The following is a 22,516-nucleotide window of genomic DNA, read 5'->3' on the forward strand; positions in this document are numbered from 1 at the left end:
CTACAGACTGCATGGGTTGGAAAACTCCATCCATGTCATTGGCATTACCTCAAGCCTTGATGCTACATTTGTGCTGCTAAGCTGTTTTTGCCTCTCTCAATGTGAGATCCAGAGGGTGTGTGTGTGTGTGTGGGGGGGGGGGGTCCTGCTTGCTTAAGCGTGTTGAGATGACGCGTCCACGTTTGTCCTTGCACAAGCGCTGCTAACATGTAGATACATTTGCAGGTGTTGACGCCTGACTCAGGATGTAAGCGTTCATACCTGTGTGCATTGCAGGAACCGATAGCAAGAGTGATAGCCCCCCCCCACACACACACACACATCAGCGCCTTTCATGTCTTAAATCCTTCTCAAGCCATCCAGGATGAGGGAAAAGTGTCATCAACATTCACATCAAATTATGCATGAAGTAAAAGAAGGATGTTTATAAAAGAACCCCCCCCCAGCCTGTGACGATAGTATCAGCTTATTCACAAACCAATTTTCACGCCAAGTGTTTCTAACCCATGAGCTGTAAGCAAGAAGAGCATCGATCGGCCTCAATGATCGGATCAAAGTGGCGTATCGACAGCATTGTGTTCTACTCTCTCCTGTGTTTGTCCTCCGCAGCATTAAGAGGAGTAATGGATATGTGGGAGAGGTATTGGCAGGACCCGGACGGCGTATTGGCAATCTGTCAGCATTGATTACTTAAACTGTCCTCCGGAGGAAAAGTGGGGAGAGAGAGAGAGAAAAGGGAGAGAGGTGAAGAAAATACAGTGTCAGAAGCTACAAATAATGTGTGTATAAAGTGTGTATTTACTTCTGTGTGTGTGTGTAATATTACACCATAGTAATAATTCAGTCTGCAGCATCAGTGTGTGAATATTTGAATGCTTTTTAAACCCCATGTTACAGCGAGGTAAGGGTTCTCACTCTCTCCTGTGTGTGTGTGTGTGTGTGTGTGTGTGTGTGTGCATGCATGTGTGGGTGTGGGTGTGAGGTAGGCGGTGATATAATTGTAAGCTGGTATTGATTGGCCGCTCTCTTGTTATTGATGAGAGAGAATTTAATTCAACCGACTCGTTTGTCAACATGACACTGCCATTTAACAATGAACTCTCGCTCTCTCTCGCTCTCTCTCTCTCTCACACACACACACACACACGCACACACACACACACACACCAACAGCAGACAGATAGGAGGCAATAAGATTTAATTGTACAATAGCCTTCTTGCGCTGTAAAGGATGTGTTCATTCATTACTTTTGGGGTTTTCTGCTGATGTGCTTTATTGTTCTGTGTGTGTGTGTGTGCGTGCGTGGTGTGTGTATTCAGTTGAACCAGTTGACTAATTTGATCAGAAATACAAATTGAATATTATTATTATTTTAAAATACTTAAGTACAACTGCTTCTTTTTGGGTATAGAAAGAGAATGTTTGGATTGGAAGGCGAGACAGAGTGTATTTCTGTATCCTTTATACTGCTATCTGTGTGTGTGCGTGTGCGTGTGCGTGTGTGTGTGGGGGGGGGGGGGGGGGGGGTGTGTGTGTGTGTGTGTGATTGATCAGATGTCCACGATGGCCTGTAAGTCCACCATGTCAGACAAAGCATCCACCGCAGCAGGTTGCAGAGTATTTATGACAGAGCAGACATCACTGCTCTGGACGAGGCCTGTTTCTCACCTCTCCTTCAAATCCACGCGCACCTCCTGGACGCGCACCTCCCTCCCCTCCAGGACGCGCACCTCCCTCCCATCCTGGACGCACAAAACACACCATGCACGTTCTGCAAGAAATAATTGCTTTTGTCTAGAAGGAGTTTGGATCGAGGCTCCTCTGCGCTCGCCCTCATCTGGAGAGAGGGGGGCTCTTGAGGGACAACCGGTCACTTCTGTGGCCCCTCGCCTCTCTTCTCCTCTCCCTCCCTCGCCCTCCTATTCTTTTTTCCCCTCTTTCTTGCTTGTTGGACTCGTGGATGTCATCTGTCGGTGGGGCGGTGGGGGGGTGGGGGTCTTTGTGATGTGACGAGTGTCTTTGCACACAGACATCAAACTGCGTAACGGACGCGTTCTGAACCGTTGGTCACAGGAAGGCGTGGCAGATACTACTGCAGTAGTGCAAGTAGTGGATACAGTATTAATACTAGCAGAAATAGACGAATTAACAGCAGTCCAAGAGTAGTAAAATATTTTATACAAATGATTGTATATTAGGGAACTGCTATAGTCGCAACTAGTGGAAACCATAATAATAGAAGTAGAAGTACTGTTATTAATATTATAATCAATAGTATTTTAAAAAGGGTTGAAGAACTACAAGAGATCTGGTATTACACCCATTATAGTTGTAATGACACAGGTATTTGTACCAGTACTAGTTAGTTGTAATGACACAGGTATTTGTACTAGTACTAGTTAGTTGTAATGACACCCTGTAGCTTATAGAATCATAAATAAATGATATGTAATGTTTGTAGTTGTGATATCCGTGACTTCATAATAATAATGGTTGTAATTAGATGGTACAATATGTTACCCCAGTAGTGAGTATACTGTCGGAGTACTAGCAGGGTGAGTGGACCGAGTACAAATACTGCACTCGGGTTGTATTCGTGTAGCAGAAAGGTTCTGTTTGACGTTTGCTCTGAATGCCGTAGACATGAGCAAAGAGCCCGAGGCCTTTCCATACGAGCCATAATTGATCGATAACTTATTAACAGCTCAGTCCACGCACCTCGGAGTGAATGCATGGGGGGCGGGGGGGGGGGGGGGGGGGGCGCGCGCGTGCGCTTTGGTCGATTTTCTTTTATTGACTGTGGTATTTAGCGTATAGATTTTTCTATTTTAAAAATCCATGTTGATGATAATCTGGAGTGTAAATGCGCGGCGGAGGTTGGGCTGTGCGTCGGAGAGGACGCACACACGCGCACGATTCCTCGAGCTCTAAATAATGACTGATTTAACACCAGTGGCTCTGCAGGCTCTGATTATTCACCTCACAGGTGACCTCGCAAAGGCCCAAACCACGCACGTATATTTATTTATTCGCGCGCGCGAGGCGGGGATCCTCTCTGAAATATACCTCAGAGGCTTCTCGCTTTGGATTCTCGTCCGCACGAGACGATGATGCGATTATCGGCTTCATTATAATGAAGTAATCAGAAGATCAATTGGCTGGATGTGTGCCCGCCGTGTACAGGATTAGTGGTCAGTGTTTCAGCACAGGGCACTTCTTTGATCTTTAAACGCGCACGCAGTCTTTACAGTTTTCCACGGACTCGGTGTTCCCACGCGCAACTTGAACTAACTAATAGTGCTCTCACACAGGAAACGTTGGACGTCAATACGCGTGTGCGTAAAACAGCAAAAAAACAAAAAAAACAAAGTGGGATTGTATGCGATCCTGTTGGGATGAGGGGGAAGAGGGAGAGCGGAAAGGGGGGTAGGGGTAGGAGGGGGTTTAAGGGGGGGGTATCTCTTGTCTGTCTCCTACCCGAACGCTTCGCCGTGCCAGAGTGCGTTCAGGGCTGCGCGGTGTCGGACCGAAACTATACCGGGGTTCCCAAAATACACTGAGGGGACGCAGATAGGCGCGCACACGCGCGAGGGATCCACACTGAGAGGGGCCGAAGAGTGAGAGAGTGAGAGAGTGAGGCACACGCCGGCGGATGGCGGAGAAGAGCCGAAGAAAAGACTCTACATCGTGGGGGGGGCTCGCTGGCCCCTCCTGATTTCTTGCTTTCGCTTGCGCATCACTGGAAGGAGCAACGCAGAGGGCAGGCGTCATTGTTGCTATGGACGCGTTCATTCATTCATCGATTGATTTTGGCTGTAATTAGTAACGCGCCGGAGAGAGAGAGAGGGGTGGGGGGGAGAGAAACGACGAGGGGAGGGGAGGGAGGAGCGAAAGTCACGCAGGAGGTGCCTGCCTCAGCCTTACTTCATTTTTCCATTATTTCTATCTTTCATTTAAAAAAAAAAAAATGCGTGTACGTTTTATAATTGTGCCACATTGTGGGCATGTTTTCCTCAGCAGACCAGCAAGCTACTAACCAAATACGGAGAACCAAAGAGAAGCAACTCCTGCGTTCCGCGGACAGTTCCTCCCGCCGGCGGACAGTGTTTGTCCACTTTCCATGACCGCGCTGCAGGATAAATCCACCTCTCCCCAAACTAAACCAAAGTAATCCCGCCCGAGGAGGACTGGCAAAAAAAAGGACAAAGAGTCACTGCCATCTTTACGCACAGGCTGCCTGGACAATACATCTGCGTTCCGTCCAATGGAGAGCACCAGAAAGAGGCGCACCGACCGCGCTAGATCCGCATGAGTCCTCTTCAGCCTGCGTTAACGCGCACGGATAACCGCTTTTCTCCCAAAGCTGAACGGTCTCCGCGCGTCCCGCGCATCGCTGCGTGACCGGGTGCGTGCCGGACGAGTCGGGGGGCAGAAGTCAGAGGATCGTAACGTCCAGCTGTATCCAGAGACAAATATATATACAAGACATGTAATCTCCCCGAAACACAGCATCGATCCGCGCAAGAATAAATCAAATCCTCTTATTCTTGTTTTTTTGATTATTTTTTTTAAAACCATCCAAAGCGTCTTTTTTTTTTTTGCAAGCTGCTGCACAAACCTGGAAAAGCATACGAAGAAAAGCCAAAGAAGGACGGAAGGACATCGGATGAGAAAAGAAGAAAAGTGAGACCCAAATAAAACCGAAACAATCAGCGACCCCCAGGTCGACGGAGGACCATGTTTGTCCCCCTGCCGGTCCCCTTCGTCTTTCAGAGGTCAGCGTCCGACTTCAGCGCCTGGAGACTCAAGTCCTCGCTGGCTCCGCGGTCCAGCCCCGGTAAGACGCCTCCCGACCGGCCTCTCTCTCCGCCACAGTGCGCCCAAAGCATAAAAACACATAAAACACAGCAGCTCACATCTTTCTTTTAGTTATCATAGCATTCAATTTATTCTTGCATTGGTTTAATCTCAGATTTAAGCAAAGGCCCAGTAAACTTTTATACGTTGGATTGTAAAGTGTACACAATTTAAATTGTTCATCTATTTTACTTTATACACAGCATGCATTTCATTCCCCAACATTTAAGTGAGTTTACTGCTGTGCACCTTAATTACAATCTTGCCTCTAAAAAAAACAAATCTTGTCCTGGTCGGATGGTCGGATGGTTACGTTGGTTGACGTTCTCTTTGACATTTCTTCTCATCCTACAATCAATTCAAACAATCTGATTCACACATTTGAAGAAGAATTTAAAAAAGCAAATAGCCATTCGGTGAACCTTTTCCTCCTTAAACTCTTTCTGTCCTCTCCCTCTCTAATTTGTCTTTAACACAGTAGCGAGTTTAATTAAAATACTTACATGCATTTAAATCCAAAGTGAAAAACAATCCCAAACCTGGGTGCAGGAATAATAAACCTGGGTTCAGGAATAATCTGGCTCATTAGCATCCATCACAAGAAGCGCTGCAGCCTGCTCCCCTTCTCCTCTTTCATTCAGGGCGATCTGTCCATCGCAGCCTCCATCCCATCTGCCTCCTCTCGTCTCTGCTCTCCTTCAGGCTTTCTCCGTCAGGCTAGGAGGGAAATATTCATGGTCATCTATCGATCAGAACATATTGATCTCTGACAGGGGCCATATTGGGAAAACGGGTGTACAGTCAAGTTGACTGAGGGAGAAAGTTTGGTTTCAGTTGCGATAATGGTATGTGGGGGGGGGGGGGGGACCAGTGGCATTCTTCAAATGACTGAAATAAAAATAAAATAAAATAAGGCACAGACAAAAGCACAGATATACACCTTCCTTGTACTCCGGTTTGAAGTGTCATATTCCCAGAATCAGGTATCAGGTTACGACTGAGGGGACTTGAAATGAGTTTGTCAATCAATACGTGCTGTTTCTTATTGCCTTATCATACTTTTATGTTCTGCTTTTAATACCATGTGATTGCTTTAATATCGCTTCAGTGACTTGTAGTCTGATCAATACCTGCACAGGTACATAATCAGCGTAACGTTCCCATATTCCCGAAGGGCTGGATCGCGTGCCTGATGTCTCCGTATTCTTTAGAATTGATCAGCAGATTTGCAAAAAAAATAAAAATGTCGAATTGTGTGAAATGTTGTGAGAGGGAAAAGAAAGACAGCAAATACGCTGGAGGTCAAAGTTCAACTGAGCGGCTTTAGATCTTCTTCTCACCGTTAAGCTTTTAAAACTAAAGAGTGTGTCTTGTTGGTCGCTGCATCATCATAAATTAAGTGCAGTGAAAGATGAAGAGGAAGAAGAAGAAGAAGAAGAAGAAGTGTGTCTACATGTTTAGTCTCCCCCTTAATCCATCCAGGCGGACGTATCAGATGACAGCTGGGGGGCAGGTGTGTATGGCGAGGCGTGCGGAGGTAATTCAGGCTATCACCTTAAGTAGGTGTCAGGGGGAGAAAAACGGTGGGGGGTTTAATGAGAGCGCCTTCGACAGGCAACACATTTAAAACCACTGGCTTCGGTGTTAGGGGGTGGGGTCAATTTCTCCGGTGGTCCTTTAAGAAATGAAAGTAAATGGTGAGAGTATATATAGGAGATGAAGTGGCGGAGGCCGGGTCCGATGGCGTGAATGGGAGATTGAACGGAGAGCACAAAGAACGAGTGCATAAATGAATAATAAATGAATTAAAGTGTCTGTAATTTCATTATCAGCGGATGGAATCTAATAAAATAAAAAATGAAACGGCTGATGGAAACAGGAACCGAAAGAATGTTTCATGATTTGAATAATGAGTGGAGAGCTCCCCCCCCCCCCCCCCCATGGTCCTCCTCGGTGAGTCTCGGCGTGTCTGTCAGCTTCTTTATGTTTATTTAAACATGTTTGGCCGATAAGCAGCCAATGCACATGAGAGAAATACACTTGGAAGGAGAGCAAAGGCCAACGCTTGTCCCTCATTTCCCCTTCAGCTTTTTTCTCTGTCCTTCATCCTTCATCTCTGGAGAGAAGGAAACCCAGAATCCTCTGTTTCCCATTCTCTCTCGTTTCTGTGAAGTATTCACTTGACACGGAAGCCTTTTCAGTAAAAATGCAAACTCTGTTTCGCCCGCTGTCGTTCCCTGCGGACAGGGAGTTTGTTGAATTGGATTTTCGTGGTGTGGCGTGGCTCGGCCACATAAGCCACTTTAGCTAAGTCTGTTACCCACAATTCTCTCTCTCTCTCTCCCTGATCCGCGCCTTTGACCAAGGTGTGCATGTGTATACAAAAATGGCTGCAGTGTGTGTACTTATTATTGGTGTGAGCAAAGAGAGGGTGTCAAAAGTCTAAGATGAGGTGATGGCGGTTCGGTGCAGGAGATAGATTGAGGTCCCAAACAGCCGACGCCAGCAGGCTGCGGTTCTGCGCTGGTTTGAAGTGAGGGCTTATGGGTTTTTAGTGGGAGCAACTGTTTAACACTAGCATTGAGACCGCTGGCCTCAGCTCCACCGGGCCTGACACGCACACCACAACGAAAGCCTTTTAAAGGTCGCATATTATGAAAACCTACGGGCAATTTAGTGTCACCAATCCACCTGAGCTGCATGTTTTTGGTTGGTGGGAGGAAGCCGGAGAACCCGGAGAGAACCTACGCAGACACGGGGAGAACATGCAAACTCCTCACAGAAAGGGCACAAGTCGGACTCGAACCCGCAACCTCCTTGCTGTGAGCCGCCCCCATTATCAACCCAAAAACAGCAAAATAAACCATCCAGTCGATCCTGCGTAGTTTGCGTAGGTCTGTAATCACGTATGGAAACACGTGTGGAAGAAATCCGGGGGGAGATTGATGTGCGTGCGTCCCTGTGTCTGCGCTCGGCGGGTCACGCTCTACCTGTGGGTCGTGCAAGGGTCGCCGCGTCAAGAGAGGAGCAACATGTCAGGGACACACAAACGCTGCCGTGTTGTTGGCTGCACTGATCAACGATCTTTCCTCCACTATCAGCTTCAGAGGACAGAAGAACGGAGCGGATAAAGTTTATTTTTTGTGGTAATGTTCCAACGAAAATTGGCAAAAATGTTTTAGCGTGTGCTAAACACTTTGAGCCATATAACGCAGGACTAGCAATTAAACTTTATTTAAAAGATGGAGCAATACCATCTGTCCGGGCGAGAAGTGGAGACGAAGCAGCAAATGTGAGTATTTCAACGTTATTTGCGCTCTCTTCTCGGTTACCTGTGTGTGGCTTTGCTACCTGTTGTAGCTTACTAGCTAGCTAGAATCCATTATTTCAGAGCTGCAAGATATTTGTCTCTGTGTTGCAAGAATGTTGATGAGGGAGAAGTGTAAAATAAAACCTTCATGATTCAAAACATGCTTATTACGTCCAGAGATTAATCATGTGTGTGTGTGTGTGTGTGTAGAGAGACTCTCCCCCTGATTGCGCTCCACACGTCCAGCTCTCCCTCTGTCTCCTGCATGAGTCGAAGAAGAAGAGCAGAGTAGATAAAGTTTATTTTTTGTGCTAATGTTCTGGGGAAAATTGCCAAAAATGTTTTATTGTGTGCTAAAACGCGTTACCTCCCGCGTTACCATGGTAGCGCTGCTGCGCTTGTGCTCGCTATGAACGTACTTTTGTTTCCGGGTTTAGCGCGTTTATGGCAGAGCGGTTTGAGACAGAAATGATGGACGCTGTCCTGCAGCATCTGTTTGCTATACAGAGCAGATTAGTCTTTGGGAACTGCATTAACTTGTGGGAAAAGGGTATAATATGGGACCTTTAAAACAGCCACTGGGATCAAAGATGGCATCTATAACATTGTTTTGGGTTTAAGGGACCAGTACAATATTGTTGGAATATAAAAACAATTAAGTCTCTCGGCCTCATGGGTCGATGAGTTAGATCGCTCCATTAACATTTAGCACCAAAGCAAATCCACTGTTTTTTGCTGTTTCATTATCTAAATGCTGTTTTAGAAGCTCCATATGTGTGGAAACTCATACAAACACTGAACCCCAAATCTAAATATTAACATAAAATGACTAATGATCATTCTCTTTTAATCTTTATTAATCCACCTGACGCCACATCAGTTAAGATAATCCTTCAGCTCATTAAATATACAGGAGAGCCCCAACAAGCTGACGACTCAGGTGTGAATGTGAAGCGAATGAACTTCCTGACTCTTTTCTTCAATCTTACTTTAAAGCATATTGTTGCGGTTTTTAACGCAAATTTTTACGGCAACAAATGTAAAAATGGTCACCGTACTGGCTAAACTGGTATAGCTGTACCCAAGAGCTCTGATACGACAATCTGAGGCTCTGTGTGACTGTGTGGGGATGAGAACGGTCTGAATCCTTTTTTACTGACCATTAAAGCACGTTAACAAAACTTTTGTAATTTTTCTAATCAGGCAGAAGAATCAGAAGGAGTCAGAACTCTTCTTTTTAGAGCTGGCCCAACAGTCTGTTCTGCTGTGTGGCGTTCAGGGGCAGGCAGGGACTTGTAGTTACCTCCGCGCTGTCCCCGCTCTGAACCACAACAAAGGAAATCTAAATGCTCTTATTATTTTATCTGCTGCTGCAAAATCCTCCGGGGCCACTGTGGACCATATAAAAGTGAGAGCTGCTGTCAAATTCCCGGAGAGAAGACGCCAGTCTGGATTGAGAGGGATGGTTTGTTTGTGCTGGTCACTCTGAGAGGCCTTTAATTCCACCTGGAGTGTTTCAGCGGGGGGGGGGCAAGTTGCCGTTTGGGCCAACCTGCTCTGTGGCTTTGCAGTGTGGTGAGAGGATGAAAAGCCACGATGATGCTCAATTAAGCACAAAGAGCTATGCAAAAATAGTTTATGCAAACAGTATTTGAAGTACCAGCGCGATTAAATTGCTGCAGCCGATGCTCACTCATCGACTCTTGTTTCATTGTTGCACTGTACTTGTGCTGCGATGACACTCACAATAAGAGTTTCCATTTCCACCGTACTCCTGGAAATGGTTTAATGCAAGTTACCTGTACAAAGAGAAGATACTTTAAACGGTGTGATGGTCGTCTGTGTTCTGAAGAACAGTTCACAGCCTTTATGGCACAGTTAGAAGCACAAACCTCCTGTACACACGCACGCACACACACACACACACACACACACACAGTGCTCCATGCTGCTTGATAACAACCTCCTCTCCCACCGAGGATCTTTCACCTCACGGCATGTAGGAGGGGACTGTGTTGTCTGGGCGAAGCCAAACTGGGTCTGAGCCAAGGCCCTGGCTGAACTAATTGGCTCTGTGTGTGTGTGTGTGTGTGTGTGTGTGTGTGTGTGTGGTGGCGTTTGACAGCTGCGCATGCAAATTCAAACTTTTGAATAATTCGGTACAACACTGGCGCATGAAAGCGTTTCATTCAAGAACTGTTAGTTGCCAAATTCTGGTTTGAGTGTGGAGAATTTGTTCAGAATTTGTTCAGGAACAGTGTTTAGTTGTGCCGGTGCATACGTGTCACATTGTCAGTGAGAGGGCAAAGTTGTTGCGTGTGTGTGTGTAAATGTGTATGTGTGAGGCGAGTCCTCCGAGTGAGCAGGCAGACAGGTAGATGATTCAATAATTGCACATTGAGGTCAGTTATGGATCCATCTGGCGTGTGCGGTTTATCCGCAAACCACAAGTAGCTCACAGCCACCCATTGTGTGAGTGGATTTAACCTTCCACTACTATTGATTGGCCAGCATTGACCCCTCTCCCACCATCCCGTTTGTGTGTGTTTGTGTGAAATGTTGATGTGTTTATATGAAATGTTGCATTCTGTGTGTGTGGGTGTAATTGGACTGGTATGTGTGGTGACATGAACGATTGGCATGGCATGTGTAGGAATTTGAGACAGTGCATGCATGTCAGGACACCTGTTTGTGTGTGTGTGTCGTGCGTGCGTGTGCACGTGTGTATGGATCAGATTTTAAAAGGGGCAGCATCGTTGGTGGGTCCCGGTGCTAACGTGATTGCGAATGACAAAGCGTCCAGGCGGGTTTGTTAGCTCCATAATGGGGAATCAATAGACACAACACAGATGTCAATACGACATGCTTTATTGCGTTAAGCTGCCTCACCCCCACACAAAGCTCTACACTCACACAAACACACGCACACATGCACACACACAAAACTTTACCGTGGGCGTGTCTGTGCTGTTGGTCTGAAACAGATGCGTGTATTTCTCAGCGTATTTGAATGTTTTTCTCGGACTGATTCTCCAGCCTGTCCGTCTTCTTCAGCTACATGGTGAATTTATATTAATGGTGTGAGTTAAATAATAAACATTAGTGAGTTATCACAGACTGTGATTTATCATGATTAATCACAAATCACAAACATCATGATTAATCACAAGGTTAAAATACTCCCGGTAGTATTTTATTTACTTGGACTTTTTAGATTAGATAAAATAAATGCATGTCCAGCTGGGTGTGAAGATGAGATAGTTTTCTTTTACTTTATAACATCTTAGTTTAGTTTTTTCTTTCTTTCTTCTGACCTTGATCTATACTGAACTTCAGATTTAATTTGTAGACAAATACATAAAGAACAGATACCAGGTAATATCTCCCACAGTATGAACGCTTGCTCATAAATTGCAGGAGCAGTAACATCTCAAAAATCTACGCTATTCAAGGGAATAAATATTGCAATTAGAAGGAAAAAAAATTAAGCATATTCTGTGTTATGAATATTAAAAGATACTTAAACCGTAAAAGACCAACTCAAGCTGGTTTTAGCCAGACGGAGAGCCTAACATTAGTATTAGCCTGTTGGAAAAGGTAGCACAAACGTTAGCCTCCCATAGAAGATATGAGTGTGAATGCTAGCCTATTGGATAATTTACAGTGGCAGCTAGCTCTTAACTACCGGGAGCATCCATCCTCGCCAATTACTGATCGCTATCGATGATGACAAGCAGAATGCCAGAAACAGTAAGTTTAGTCAACAGTTCGGGACTTCTTAAAATGTATAAAGATCCGACATGAACACAGCCATGACTTTACTCATTGCTTTTTGAATCAGACAAAGATTTATTCATCTTTGAAACTTTACTTTTGGAGAACCAGTTGGAAAGTCTTCGACAATAAGACTACCGATGATGCAAAGCAATTAAAAACTTTTTTCCACAGCTCCCATTAAAGTACAAGAACAAGCCCGCCTGGCGGTATGTTTTACACGCCTTCATCTGCACACGCATGTGCTGCGTGGCGCCTCTGAACCCGCGTATGCTGCTGTGAACACGCACACGCCCTTTCAGACATTTTGCCTCTGTCTCCAGTGGACGATAAAAGTCGTTCTAAACCGTGGACGTTTCCTTCTGTGCAAACATGAAATGACCCCCCCCGCCCCCCGCCCCACACCCCTCCCGTATAGCCAAATATGTTTCACCTGAACTCTGCTTCCCCTTCTCTGTCCAGCCAGCCAGCTCAAACTGTCATTGTTACCGTGGAAACATTCATAAGCCATTAAACACACACATAGAAGAAGGGAGGCCTAGGTAAACACTGTCCTCCGCGTAGAGACGGACAGACGTACGTTCACCCTTCATTGGACCGTCATCTTCCTCTTTTGATGTTTGATGGTCACAACAGCCATTAGGGGCTAAATTGGTTGTGCTCAGGCTATAGTCGACAGCCCAGCGTTTCTAGCTCTCTTTTGAGTTTGTAATCGGCAATCACACGTGTGTGTGTGTGTTGGTGTGTGTTTGTGTGAGCACATTTCAGGTATGCCCGTGTCTATAAAAATGTCTTGTGCTCATGGGGGTGTGCACTGTGCATGCACGTGTGGGAGTGAAAATTGGTGTTACCCTGATGGCTCATCTGAGTCCTTGTGTTTATGTGTATATATAAAGGCCAGTGACTGTTTTACACCCTCTCTCAATAATGAGTCCAGCAACAGGGGACCGTTTTTGGCTTTAACACCAATCCCCCCCCCCCCCCCCCCCAGTCGAGTGCTCCCTGTATGTCGAACAAGGGGTCCATTGGGAGGCTTTGTCCTCCCTCCCTGATGTAAATGCTGCAAACACCCTTGTGCCTATTTATTCGTCTTATGGCTCACTTTCCGTCTCTTCACTTCTCCATCCCTCCTTCGACTCCCTCATCACCGTTAATTCACCCCCGACCAACATAAAGAATAGAGAAAGCAACAGCGGTCTGAAGGCTGATCTGAGGTCAGGGCTTGCTGCTCAGCAGACAAACCAGAGGTGTGTGAGAGCGCGTTGGCGGGTCCGACGTGTTAATGGTCCTTTTTTCGATGGTTTCATCGACACCTGTTTTATTTTGTAATGGTATTTATTTACAACCCAAAATTCAACTCACATTTACAATATGTAAAAAAGTCAAATCCGTGGCGTCACTTCTGTTATGACTGAAAATAAATAATCATCTTATTCTGTTTAAACTAGATCCAGATTACGGCTATATGTGGTCTGTATGTCTGAGACCGAAGCGCTGGCGACGCATTCGGGGTGTACCCCGCCTCTCGCCTGTAGCAAGCTGCCATGATCCGCAGTCTGAGACCTGTCTGTCCCTCAACTCCCGCTGAAATGTAACCGTTTATCAATTGTTGTTTTTATTCCGCGTGTACCCGACTGGTGGGAAAATATATAATTCAGCGCAGTTTAGATTTACGACGCGGTGCACCATTTAATTTTGTTGTGGTCAGACATTCCCGAGCGCTGCACCATTTGCCATAATGAATGCACAAACAGACGCAGTCTATGTCTGGACCGCTGAAAGACGCTTTATTCTGTGGCTGATTGTGGCTGCAAAGAGGACCAGTCCACAGTTTGGTGCAGGTACGTGCACGTCTGTTAGCTGCCACTGCCTGCTGACAGGTGTGCCATGTAGAAGTGCTGGTCCTTTGTCCAAACACCAAAGGCAGTGATCTTGTCCCCCTGCTGCTTGCGAGGATCGAGAGGACGGGGGCTTAGGGAGGTCTCCTGTCTTCACAGGTCTCCGACATAATGATGCCAGTCTGTGCTTTTCACACACAACCTTTCTGTGTGAAGAAGCTCGGCTTGTCGTCTCAAGGCTTACGAACTTTTCATTTTTTATTTTTTTAAAATAAAGACAGGCAGTAGACAGGGCAGTGTGTGTTTGTGTCGTTGAGTGCACTGGTCTGCGACCCTGCGTGTGTTTGCATGTTTACGGGAGCCGCTGTAATGTAATCTCGCCGTTTGCTGGACCGCAGGGACGTTTTATGCTGCACGTGGTTTATTCAGTACGTAGTTTGTATTGAATCAACCACACACAGAGAGCCAACACGTGTCCTTTGTCCCGCTCTTTTGCATATCCGGAAGTGTGTGTTTGTGTTTGTGTGTGTGTGTGTGTGTGTTCCTAAGCAGCTTGACTCCCCACAGCCAACAATGTGCTTCTTCCCGCCGCTGATACATTTAGCTAATAAAGTCAGATGACACAAGTGGGCTTAGATAGATTGGATGCCATCTCTTTTGTCTCTCCTCTCCACCCATGCGTCCTCTTGGCTGGTGGTCAGCGTCATTTGGGGGGGGGGGGGGATTTAGAACCCCCCAATTTGATTTAGCAGGCAGGAGTTATGGTAATGAATGTATGGGACAGAGAAAGAGGCATGAGAGGGTAGAACAGAAGAGAGGCAAGAGGAATGGGGGGGGGGGCTCCCCATTCACCTCAGGAACACATCCTTCCCTCTTGCCTGTGTTATTGAGGGACCAGCAGGGACTGTGAAGGGTTTCACTATGAAATGGGGGGGGGGGCTATGCATGGAGACAGAAGTAAAGTGACAACAATAGAGGAGGGGTGGGAGTGGACAGGCGCTGGGTCCAGCCCTTTTTAATAAATCTGAGTGCTCTAGTTAGAGTTTCAATCCGCTGAACTCGACAACCACGCAACACGCAGACACACATGCGCACACGTCCAGATGCGTGCGTGTACATGCACTTCACGGCTCATTTTCAACATATGCGCTGGCCTGACTCTGGAGTTCAAGGGCTTTTAGGGGGTGTTTTTAGCCGCTGTTTCCATGACTGCAGCGTAGGTCCAGCAAGCTGCTGGGACGAAGCTGAGCCCGCTGAAGAGCTGAGCATCCGGACTTAAAGGGAAATCCATTTTCTAAACGCTGCTTCTACAGCGATGCGCTGCCCCTGAGCCTGAGCTAATGGTGCAGCGTGGCGGCGCTCCGCTGCCGGAGCTGTTAATAACCAGCAGTCAAACGGGAACATTTATTCATCAAGGAATACAGTTAAATAGAAACGCTGACATCACCATCTTGTCTCCAGTGTTTTGTTTCCTGTTGTGTTTGCAGTGGGCTGGGGCGTGTTCTCCCCGCGTCTGTCCTCTCACCACCAAACACATGCAGCTTAGGTGAATTGGTTACGCTGAAATGTGTGTGTGTGTGGCCCTGCGATGAACTGGCGGCTTGTCCAGGGTGTACCCCGCCTCTCGCTCGTAGAATGAATGAATGTTCTTATTATTGAGATGATTTCTAGACCAAAGCGAGCTGATATTTTAGGTTGGTCAATCCTGCCCTAAGATAACTTCTACTGGGCCCAGCGACTTTTCATGTGTGCCATCCAACAAAACTAGAAAACAAAAGAACAATGTCTTTGCTATTTGTTGGTGTAATATTAGTTTTCACATCTTCACTCCCTCTGATGTCAGGTTGTGTGGAGAGATCGAACAACAACAACAACAACATCAACACAGAAATGCACTCGAGACCGGCTTCTGGCTACGCCGCATACATTCTGCGCCCATTCTGTTGTTTGATGCCACGATTTTCTTACTCGTCACAGTAAACTGGTTCAATTCACATGACATGATGTCACGTTGAGGCGTCTCCAGCTGCCACAGCGGCGTCTAATAGCAGAAAACATTTCACCCGTCCAAAACATTAGCTGTAACCACTAGCTTTGTTGTGTCTCCGCCCATCAGATGGAAAGCGCGAGGGCCTCTTTGCAGAATCTCTGACAGTATGTTATCAAACTCACGTGGCCTTGTGGGTTCAAGTCCCTTCGGATTGGAAACACCGTTGCTGTTATTATCTGAAGCATCAGAGTAAGAACAACGTCTTTTTTGCGATATACTTGGTGAAAATAATTGTTGTGTTTTGGCAACCTCCACCTTTTCAAACCCAAACAAGGTCCATGCAAGCGAGGATGACACGTTTAACTCAAGCGGTACCGTTATTCATTCTCCTAACGCTAAAAACAATAAAAATGTGTGTTTCTGAGTGGCAGAGGGATGCAGAAGCGTCAGCTGACACGCCCTTTGACCCACCGTTAACGCGTCTTTGTAGACGTGCACCTGAAATAGCTCCCAGTCACTGCAGCGTGCTGCTCATTGAGATGCTGGATCGCATTACTGAAGGCTTACAGTCCAGCCCCGACACGTGCATACATCTTTAAGTATGAATCAAAAGAGACACGTATTTGGCTTTTGTGTTAGCAGGGTTACCTAGCAACCAAAAGGTTACTGGTTCAATGTGACAAGCTTACATTATGCTGGATCTGAACCCATATGAGGCAGCGGAGAACAGATTTATTTTTTATTGTAGTAAAAAATAGTGCATATTTCACACTCAGAGCCCAGATGCTGTTCTTTCGAGCACGCCCTGATTTAAAATGACGTTTACAACCTGTGATGTCGAGACGCACACGGGCCAGATAGACTCACGGGCAGTTTTGAACTCATAATCGTCTTCGCACTCTGCGACTCTCCCACACACAGAAGACACACATCAGATAAAGGGACAACAAAAACGTGTTTTTCTTTGCAGTTTTCTTCTCTCCTCCCAGCTCTTCTGCTTATCGCTGCCCTGCTGCTCTCGTTTTTATCCTCTATTATTACACTCAGCTTTTTTCTTCAAAGCTAGACTCCGAGGCCTCAGAAATGAAATTAATCTGTTGTACGACAGGCCTCCCTCCGTCCTCCCCTCTCCTCCCTCCTCCTCCTCTTCCACCCAGCTTTCCTTTCTCCTCCCACATCTCAATCTCATTCTCTCTTTGCTCTGTGGGGAGGATTGGGCTCGTCACTTTAACCTCTTCATATTGGATATGAATCTGTTAGCCCGGCCGCCCCCCCATCTCAATCCACAGACTTTCTGCACACACGCACATACACAAAAACACACAAAGGCACTGTCACAGTTATTTACGCATGAGGAACGCACACACACGCACACGCACAGTGAGGTGAGCATAAGCATGCACAGACACTGTTCTCACTCACACTTCATTCCAGGTATCTAAACAAACACACACATGTTGACATGTATGACAAACGGGTTTCTCCCAGCGCTTCAATCAAAGCCATTGATATGAATCTGGGCTATTTTCTCCGCAGCAGCAGCAGCAACACGGCAGCTGTACTTTTTAGCAGCTACACATCCTTTATCAGGGCTTGTGCCTGGGAAATAGCCCCGCCCCCCTTTTATTCCTGCCACTTCCACATCGGGACAGGCGATATCGCCGCATTTTAACTTTGGCCTTGACTGAACGGCCCTGCCTTATTAGTGGGGATATTGAATGAATGAGAGGGGGCTCTATATTTCATATGAAAACAGGAGGCAGGGAGATGAGGGGAGGGGATAGAGGGAGCGAGGGATGGGGGGGGGGGGGGGGGGGGGAGTGAGCGCGGTTATCCTTAATGGTTCCCCCTAGGGGCCTTAGTGGCTGTGGAAGCTGGTGCAGCCACATAGTCATAGCAGTGAAATGGGACAGGTGAAGATGCTCTCCCTCCTCCTCCTCCTTTCTAAAGAGGAGTATGAATATGGTAAATCCGCTGTCCGCTTGGCGGCATGATTCTCTCCCAGAAAATGGCCCAGTGTCTGCCTCCCTCGGGGGGGTAGAAGCTAAGGAGATTCTGCATTTAGGCCCAGCACTCGCTCCCTTTCTGCTCTCTGGGGGTTTAAAAGGGCCCCAGCCTGCCCCGATCCTCCTATCTATCTATCTCAGCGCCGCCGCCGCCGCAGCAGCGATAGCACACGACACAGCAGAGCGGCTTAAAAATGGTGGCTGGAGCTACACAGCTATCGCTCTCTGGATGCGGGGCTTTTACACTCACATGCGAAGCCTCTATCCATGTCAGTGTCTCGGTGACTATTGTTCGCCTGAGGCGCCGAGGGATCACCATTGGCCATCGTCATGTTTTGTCACACACACACACACACACACACACGCACACACGCATCCAGCGCTGCAGCTCCTTGTCGAGGTCAGAGAACACGGTTGGATGGCAGCTCCCTCAGACAGACTGTCAGGCGTCCGTTACCGGAGAAGACACAGCATTCCGTTTGTTTGCACCGAGTTGGCCTCGACAGCAAACCTGCCAATCAATACAAATATCGGTATCAAAATACTGATATATGTCCCTCTAAAAGCAGTACAGGTGACGCCTGCGAGTTGGTGTAAAACTTTAGTCTGGATAAAAGAAGCCTGCAGGATGCAAAAGAGTCCCGTCTTTAGGTTGGAGGGGGGGGGGGGGTTATTGGAAGGGTTTTATTGAACGGGCTGGAGGATCACTGAACTGATTCCACACAGAGACGGGGACTTTAACTGCTGCTCCAAGGGAAGCAGGCCGGAGTGGATGAGCAAATGTGGAACTGCGGTTGTAAATTAGAGCGAGAGAGAGAGAGAGAGAGAGAGAGAGAGAGAGAAGCAGGTTGAAGTCAAAGAAGGCTTCAGGGACCTGCTTTGTGTTTCCACTGTTGTGCTGTTCAGAGTGTGTTCATGTCAGCAGGTCTGCATCATCGTCATCATCATCATCATCATCATCATCATCATCATCATCATCATCATCATCATCATCAGTTCGGCTGAAAGAACTTGATCCAGCGTTTATCTGTATTATAGAGGAACATTTGAGTTTTTATGATTTCAGCGAGCCAAAGCAGCCCAAGAAGATGTCCCCATTAAATTGAGATATATATATATATATATATATATATAATATATATCATCTTTATCTTCAGTAGGTGATTAAGATATTCATGCAATGTGTAAAACCTAATTACATGGGCTTGTAAAATTAAACATTTATTAGCGCCAGGCTTCAGAGAGATAGAAATTCAGAATCACGCCTGAGGACAGATGCCTCATAAATGGAATCAATAAGTGTGACCTCACTGTTCAGGGACGGTTTGTCTTATCAGCTGACAAAAGGTGGCAGAAACAGTTTGGAGATGGGGCGGGGGGGCACTTACACAGTTTTCCAGGTGCAACTTTATTCCACTCGTACGTTCTGTAAATAAAGGCTCACTGTGGTGTCTGTCTGCTCGTTCTCCGTTGAGGAAGACGAGGCAGCAGCATTGCTGAAACGCACGTGTGTGTAAACGTAGGAAGGAGGGATGGCTCCTCCCCTTGAGTCTCGCCTCTGTTCCGAACCGGGACGCTCAGTTAGAGAAGTTACAGAACAATGAAGACGATGTGTGGAGTGTGTGTGTCTGTGTGTGTGTGTGTCCAGACATATGTCTGTTAATTTTCCAGCCCCATTCTCCACCTTCCTCCTCCTGGTGGGCGGGGGGGGGGGCAGCGTCCGAGCGTCAGGCGCACCGTGTCATCCCACACCCTCTCCTCATCTCCTTTGTCTGCTCGTCAGTTAGGGAGCGGCCTGCGCGGGACCCTGGGACGCGGGGGGTTGACCTTTACCCTTTACCCCCTAACCCCCTCCCCCCTCTGTGTTGCCCTGGCGATTTATATGCAAGTGACCCCTCACCCGCCCATTCTCTGCTTTCATCCGACCAGGCTGTCGTGTCAAGTTCAAGTCCTTAGACGGGCCAGGCCATGCAGATCCACGTCAGGTCAGGACAGACCCGACCTGGAGGGCCGCGGGGACCCGGTCAGGAGGGGGGTGGGTCAGACAGGGGGGGGGGCTGGGGTAACACAAAGACAATTATTTAATGAAATGTGTCAGGTTTGTCATTTGGTTGACATATTTGAAATGCATCAAGCTAAAGCTAGAAATCTGCATGTTTGGGTTCTAATATTTTATTAGGGGGTATTTTATTATCGTGCATTCTATTGGCGGGGGGGGGGGCAGGGATGGTCGCGGGGTCTGCAGTTCCTTTCCTTCATAGCAGTGCAGCATTTTACCTTCAGAATCTGGTTTTGTCAAGAGGCTCCATTGTAGGGGCGGGGGGGGGGGGTTGGTGTTGGTGCGGCATTCACGGGGTCAGGGTCAAGGTGGGTGGGGCCCGGGTTAGCCAGCCAGACGGACGCACAGACGGTGGACTTGACATTGAGTGGATGAGTAGATTAATAAGATTGGGAGGCGCCTTGTGTTGACGCGCATTGTCAGCGGTGAAAGCTGGAAGGAGGGGGCTTCTTGTGGGGGGGGGCTGTGTTGGTTTTAAGCCTGCGTGACTTTTGTTGTAAGAGTTCTAGAAATGAATAATGTCTCTTATCCATTGTCATTTTTTGGGTGAAAGCAGTGGATTCTTGCGTGTTGTGAGCGCAATCTTAATGCTGCCCCCGACTCTTACATTAGTTTTCATGAGGCGACTTTTAAATTGCTTTTTTTTTTTGGAGGGGGGGCGGCGCATCTTATATTTTCTCCTTTAACAAAAGAAGTGTGTATGAGAGCACAAACACACACTGTCCTTCAATTTGTACGTGCGGCGGTGAATGAATGCAATGAATGAACCATCGACTGATAAGAGCTACGCTTTCATTAAACGGAAGAATACTACTATTGTGAGGGCGCGGTGCCGTAGCCTGCAGAGGACCCTCAGATGAATAAAAAAAATAAAAAAACACATTCACAGCCAAAGAAATAATAACAAGAACATGTTTGCATTATGCACCCCACTTTCCACGCATGCTAGAATAAAACAAACAAACACCCAAACATGTGCTTTTTGGTTTATTTGTTCCTAGTTTTCCGCAGCAAAGCTGAAAGGAGCCGCGCCGAGTCCACGGACACGTGAAGTGTGAAATCTTTTTTCCATCCGTGTGGTATTTAACCCGGTGCTTGTGTTTGGGGGGCATTCAAAGTGGTAACAGGTTTAGCTTCCGTTGGCAGCTGATGGAGCCGGCCTGTAGGTTAAACAGCAACTGGAGGATGGCTTCTACCCTGTGAGAGCGCAGCTCAGCCGCTAATGCTTCCTCTGAGATGCATTATACTGCAATATATTTCAGAACCTATTGAATAATGAGGATACAGAATCACTTTATTTGCAAATTAACACAGACAGAAGATAGCGGTTATTTTATGCAGTCGCGGAGCCTGGTATTTCATTAATTCAGCATCTTTTTTTTGTGCCTTAATTCTTTCCGTTCAGCAGAACTTGTGCTCCATAATAATGTTGACTGAGGCTGTACTAAAATACACCCGGTTACTGTTGTACAAACTGTAATAGTGCTTTGCATCGTCTCCGTCTGAAAGTCAAACTGCCCGTGTGAATGTAGTCCCGAACCAAGCCATGATATCTCATTTGTCATAGAAAAAAAAAAGCCCGGAGACGGCTGACCTTGGCACTGAAACACTGACTGAAACGCATTCACACGTCTTGACTCACATGGTGCCGATTTGTAGAGGCGGGTTCTTCCGTCACAGTTCCTTTTATTTGGTTTTCGGCTTTCATATTTACGTAGCTCCAGGTATCACATTTGTTATGTCTAAATTTGATCTAGTTACCCCCCCCCCCCGTATGGTCATGTGTGTGCATGTAGCAGGAGGCTAGTTTGATCCCAGGTAACAAAATGCTTTGGTGCAGCCGGTTTGTCAGCCTTTCACTCAGCTCATGGATTCAGTTTCTATATTTGATGCAGCTCATCCTAGCATTTATGTGTTTTCTTACTTAAACTTTAAGTTTTTGCATTTACAATTTCAGAAAAATGACACAGATTTATTTCCCCCAATTGTACTTTAATTAAAGAATCACAGTTTTTTACCTGACATGTACAATCCGTGGACATACAAGAGAATATGGACAAATTTAATCGGATTCAAAGCCTGATCGGAATTAAAAATGCTTCATGTACACACCCAAGTCGGAATAGTAGGATCCGATCAAGATTCTATCCCGATTGATGATCCGATCAGGGTGCATGAAAACACTTATTCCGATGTTTCGGTACAAGCCGTCCTTACTGCGCATGTTTGTGACGTCAGCTATTCGCGCTGCTGCTATTCCCGGAAGCTAGCTGAAGCAGAACTCTGATCGGATTAATGACATTTTGTAAACGCAGCCACTGATAGCAATTTCCACTTTCTTCTTCTGTTCCTGACTGGTGAAATCACGATCTTCCCGTTTTTCCGGTCGTTCCCTTTGGTGCTGTGCTTTTAGCGATCTATTTAAAAAAAAACATTAGAAACGGTAAATACATAATTTTCTTGAATATGTGAAGCCCATGGAAAAAAAAAAACACTCCTCTGAGGGGAAACCTGATCCCATCGTTCCAGCCGATGTTGAAAACACTCGTGTGCGTTTCCTTTTCTTTGACACTTAACGTCAGTGAGCATCAATCGTAGCGGTCACCGGTGGAACCTCGGGCTTAGTAGCGGCTGAAGAAAATCCAATGGCGCTCTGCTGCAGCCGTTGATGACGCTCAGAC

General features: G+C 46.7%; 1 protein-coding gene across 1 annotated transcript in view; it reads left to right on the plus strand.

Moving 5' to 3' along the window:
- The first annotated feature begins 4,738 nt into the window (after positions 1-4,738).
- pou2f2a (POU class 2 homeobox 2a) overlaps positions 4,739-22,516 on the plus strand; it is a 43,332-nt gene continuing 25,554 nt past the window's right edge. The window contains exon 1 of the mRNA XM_068747297.1: positions 4,739-4,838. Coding sequence (XP_068603398.1) covers positions 4,739-4,838 — 100 coding nt within the window. The remainder of the gene's footprint in view (positions 4,839-22,516) is intronic.

Source organism: Brachionichthys hirsutus, chromosome 13 (assembly GCF_040956055.1).
Source record: "Brachionichthys hirsutus isolate HB-005 chromosome 13, CSIRO-AGI_Bhir_v1, whole genome shotgun sequence".
Lineage (NCBI taxonomy): Eukaryota > Metazoa > Chordata > Actinopteri > Lophiiformes > Brachionichthyidae > Brachionichthys > Brachionichthys hirsutus.